Here is a 4,896-nt window from a genome sequence, read left to right as displayed (position 1 = left end):
AAAATTTAGGGGAAGAACTTAGACTCCATTTGATAATCATTTAGTTTTTTGTTTTTGTTTTTGAAAATTAAGTCTCTAGATACTACTTTAACCTCCAAATTTCTTCCTTTGTTATCTACTTTTCATCAATGGTTTAAAAAACCAAGCTAAATTTTGAGAACTAAAAAAAGTAGCTTTCAAAAAGTTATTTTTGTTTTTGAAATTTGGTTAAAAATTCAACCATTATACTTAAAAATATGTAAATCATGGTAAGAAAGGTAGATTAAATAGACTTAATTTTTTTTAAAAAAAATGGTTACTAAAAGAGGTCTTGATTTTCAAAATCCAAAAATAAAAAAACAAATAATTACCGATCAGGCTTAAATTTTTATATCAAGAAAGAAAATGACCTAAAATCATTGAACACCAAAATATCTCAGCATTCCATTCTCGCAATAAATAGCCCCCAGTTCAATAGACTGGAAAATTCTCTTAGGTACACATCAACCAGCATAAGTTATCAATGAAATTTAAAATTATCAATGATCAGTTGGTAAGTAAAACACCTTCAAATCAAACCTTCTGTGTTGTCCTTAGATGTTCCATCGTAGCAGACATCCTCACAAAATTTCAGAAATCTGCAAGCTTTCCAGGTTTAGTTCGACTTTTTTGTTTTATAGGAAAAACCCAATTAATATTCAGGAATAATTATTTGGGACTGATTTCTCAATAAAAAATTTATATCCATCAAAGTCACATGAAGATCAAAGCAAGTAGTAATACACTTACGTTAATGGGCATCTCAGCAATAACAAGGCCACTACTTTCTTCAATGCTTTTGAGAGTTACCACTTCTCCCCCAACAACCATGTTGATCAAGATCCCATCTGCACACAAATGCAAAGGAAGCAACTCGTGTATGAAGAAACCTAAACTGGGCAACTTATATTATAATCCTTTGCAGTATAAAACTAAAAGAATAACCTGAGGCTGAGCAGGTAGTCATGCGCCTCATATACGTTTCCTGCAATAAAAATCACATGAAGTTTAGGAACAGTGATTGTTGTCACAATTAAAGAAAAAAAAATGCTTATGAATTTACTTCATACAACTTTTCAAATATCTGGTTCTAGGAGTTTGTTTGAGAACGACCAGTACCACATCAGGCATAGGAAAAGTTAATACAATCATGCAATTTATTAATAGAATTCGAAGCTCGAAACTCAGACCTATAACTACAAATCGAATGTTTGAAAAATGATTTCAGACGCACATCATAAGCAATACAAGGAGGATATAAAAAGTTCTATAATATTTAGGCGAAAATAAAAGTGAAGCAGAAAACAGATTTATCTTCTGAACATCGCTGTCATACCCATTGTTATAATCTAATGCATATTTTTACAAATTATCAGCTCATATGATCCTGTAGTCTGAAAACTGCACCTTCTTTGTTGGTATCTCATAATTTATCAAAACATGGGCAGCAAGAGGTGACTCCCCAGAAGCAAGAAGTGGAAGGCAGGCGTCTGTTACTACAATCATGTGAGATTTTTCTCCAACTTTCTCCACCTCAAATTTGTCTTCTGATAGAGAACTGAACTTTTGGCTCCATCTTGATGTTGTTTGCCGAAATTTCTCTAAAATCAGTGCACGGTCTGCTTCAGCAAGGTCACTGTACTGAATATAACAAGCAATAAATACATTACACCAAAGTCATACAGTAAGTCTTATCCATCCACAGAGTAATCACAGAATGATCGTTACCCATGTGTATGCCAACATGAGTAATGACTAGAAGGGAGAAGACAAATGTACTCAGTGTAAGTTTAAATGAAAAGGGGTAATTTTCCCCGGCAAAAAGAAGTACAAACAACGCAAAAACTTGATCTTAAAACCGTAACAATGTAAAAGTAAATGAACAAACAACAGAAACAACAGCTGACTGCACTCAGATTGTATAGGGTGACCTAATCATCCAGTCATTCGATATTCAATTATCACTGGCCCAGAAGGCATATGAATTCTTTAGCTCTAAACCCCCTTCCCACCCCACCCCACCCGCCCCCCCCCCCCAAAAAAAAAAAAAAAAAAAACATTAGACAGTGTGTAGCCTAAATCATAAGTAGAGAATTCTCTGAGAATTATAACTCAAAAGACTTCGTTACAATTCAACGTACGAGAGATTAATCCTCTATTTATGTAGGATTTAACATCTAAGCACTTAAAATAAAACTAAAACAATTATATCGAACTGTTTTAACTACATCACTACGTCAACAAGAGCCAAAGTACAACAGCATACACATAAGATAAATCCGCCATGAAAGAAAAGAATGCTAACTAGTGATAGAACCCAAATAACTAGAATAATATTTAAATATAAAATACAGAAGTATTTGAGATACTTGAAACCTCTTCTCTCCTGATTGACACACTCAAGTCAAGCCTAATCTGTCTAAACAATGGCCTACTTCCATCGTTTCTCACTCACTCTATTTATAACCAATCACCAAAATAAATTCCCTGACTAGTCTTAGTACCCTAAACATCATTCTTAATTCTATCCTGATAGCATTTCTATCACCTGGCTTCCTAAGTTGAATCCACACAGAACAATTACTATCCCCATTGGTTAATTTCATCAGTTGGTTTTCATTACCAACTGAAATTGTACGATAGAATCTGGTCCAAGTGTATTAATATGAGTGATTGCAATTATATTGGTGGCACTCTACCATTCAAAGTATCTCATCCATAGAACTAGTATCCAGGATAACACTACAACCTATACAACTGATCCTGTTTAAGGTAAGATTATGACTTCTGATCCAAGTGTCCTATCATATTGGCAATTCATACATTGAAGATCAATTCAGGTCAGTCGTTGATTCGAGATAAGATTATTCGTTCTGTGGCAGAAAAGAATTGCATATATCAAGCTCAGGCCTGGGCATTTCTAGAACAATTTGAGAATTTCAGCCAGAAGTGCTATTATTAAGCAGAAATAACGATACCAAAGAGGCCAGAGAAATGTATTGGAGGTTGGAGACGGCGGAGCAGACAGCATCGAGCTCGTCGCGAGAACTACAACACACGATCATCGGCAAGGACGGACGGCGACCGGCCACGTCCAACAAACCCACTAACGTTTCCTGCCAAAAACACAGCGCAAAGAAGGAACATAAAAAAATTGACCAAGCAAATCACAACCCAACAAAAATTTCAACCAAACAATGGAATTTGATCTCAAAAATGTGTAAGAGCATAGTTTGAGAGAAGGGGACCATCTTAAACTGGAGCCTGTCAACGGCAACATAGAAGTGGCGCTGTTGACTGAGAAAGTGAAACAAAATGGGAATCGATGAATATCGAAAAACAAGTTTGTACAATTAAAAACGTGGATGAAGCAATACCAATACCTGAAATGGGAAGATGGGTGAGAGGGAGGCGAGAAGGCTTCAATTGGATCAACTGTCATGGTCGCTGCACTGCAGCAACGGCGCTGTCGCCTGCTTGCTTCCAAGTTTGATCTTTAAAGACACACCACGGCTGCTCCTTCCCTCCCTTGTGAGGTATTGAGTCCGAATCGTATGACTTGTATGACTTATTTCTTTTCTTAAATAAAAAAAATTAACGATGTCCAACTAATGTTTGAAAGGTTGATGTCAACTCAAAAAAAAAAAAAATTCTTAATTTTACGAAAATTTTGATGAAAATGTCTATAAAATTTCAATTTTAATAGATATTTTTGAAAAATTATAAAAATAAAAAATTCAATAAATAAATTTAAAATAATAATAAACATTTTATGATTATTAAACTAGTTAACATATCTACTATTTATATTAGTGATATTTTTGTTGCTTAATTATTATGTTTTCGTTGATTTTTCTACGATATAATGGAAATATCAATTCACCTCTCATTTCGATATCGAAATCAGGGAAACGTGACAATATCGTTGGAAATATCGATATGTTGATGGAAATTTAATACTATTTGCTCAATTCAATGGCAACGGAAACCACGAGTCACTAATAATAACATCCACAAAGATCTTTGAATTGGAATGCACAAAAAAAGTAGCATAACGAGCTACACAATGAGCAATCATTCTAACTTGAAAGAAAAATGTAAAGAAGATAAACCCCAACCGTCTTACCAAAACAAAAATCTTATCAACTATGCTATTTACCTCAGTGAGGTCCAACAAGTAGTTGTTAATAAGATTAGCCACCTCTTAAGTATCAGATTCAACCATAATAAACAGAGGGAGGGGGAGATCAATAACACAAAGAAAGTTTAACACCTCGATAATAACCTAAGCTTCTAATAACTTGATAGACCACTACCGGGTTATCTTCCTAAAATCGATACTGATCAGGTATCCAAAATAGTCATGCACTATTACACCCCTTCCTAGATACCCTCTTAGTCCGAGAAGAGATATGGAGACAACAATTATCAACCCTCTTATGACAACTAACTGCCCAACATACTCCTACAATCCTGTTTCCTGAGCATCTGTTAACCTGATATACAGTTCATAACTTATACTCAATATATGCATAACTTCAACATTAACTTATTAACTCAGGTGCTATAGCGCAGAGAAATTCACATCTATTTACATACAAGATAAAATGATATAAAACATTTGAGTTTACGATCCATGACAGAACTCTACCTTAAATCCTCGTGACATATACAGACAAAATCAAGGTTAAACAAATATAGCGGACCACCTAGTCCTCAAGTTTTTTTGAGAAATCCTGTTCAGTGACTGACGAGTAGATCTACTCGGCTTCAAGACGTTGGCTGCTACCTGGAGAAAGTAAACATTTTAAATCATGAGCTCAAATAGGCTCAATGAGTGACTATTTTAAATAAAAACATGCTTTTATTCATAAATAA

The 4,896-nt window shown here is 34.5% G+C and overlaps 1 protein-coding gene across 1 annotated transcript; it reads right to left on the bottom strand.

Annotated features, from left to right (window-relative positions):
- Positions 1-398: 398 nt before the first annotated feature.
- Positions 399-3,582, bottom strand: LOC120072851 (eukaryotic initiation factor 4A-I). The gene is made up of 7 exons (XM_039025371.1): positions 3,402-3,582; positions 3,267-3,315; positions 2,997-3,134; positions 1,426-1,659; positions 964-1,003; positions 769-866; positions 399-617 (listed from the first exon to the last, which is right to left on the bottom strand). The coding sequence occupies exons 1-7, from the start codon at positions 3,458-3,460 to the stop codon at positions 600-602; spliced, it is 636 nt and encodes a 211-aa protein (XP_038881299.1). The 5' UTR covers positions 3,461-3,582; the 3' UTR covers positions 399-599.
- Positions 3,583-4,896: the final 1,314 nt, after the last annotated feature.

This window comes from Benincasa hispida, chromosome 3 (assembly GCF_009727055.1).
Source record: "Benincasa hispida cultivar B227 chromosome 3, ASM972705v1, whole genome shotgun sequence".
NCBI classification, from domain to species: Eukaryota; Viridiplantae; Streptophyta; class Magnoliopsida; order Cucurbitales; family Cucurbitaceae; genus Benincasa; species Benincasa hispida.
Note: the sequence above shows the minus strand (reverse complement) of the source record. Positions and strands in the feature narration are given on the sequence as shown.

Excerpts from the sequence above, each read along its gene's own strand:
- LOC120072851 (XM_039025371.1), bottom strand. The coding sequence starts at position 3,460 with ATGACAGTTGATCCAATTGAAGCCTTCTCGCCTCCCTCTCACCCATCT. Across the intron at positions 1,660-2,996 it reads ACATTTCTCTGGCCTCTTTG|TACAGTGACCTTGCTGAAGC; the intron begins GTATCGTTATTT and ends TGTTATATTCAG. Across the intron at positions 867-963 it reads GACTACCTGCTCAGCCTCAG|ATGGGATCTTGATCAACATG; the intron begins GTTATTCTTTTA and ends ATTTGTGTGCAG.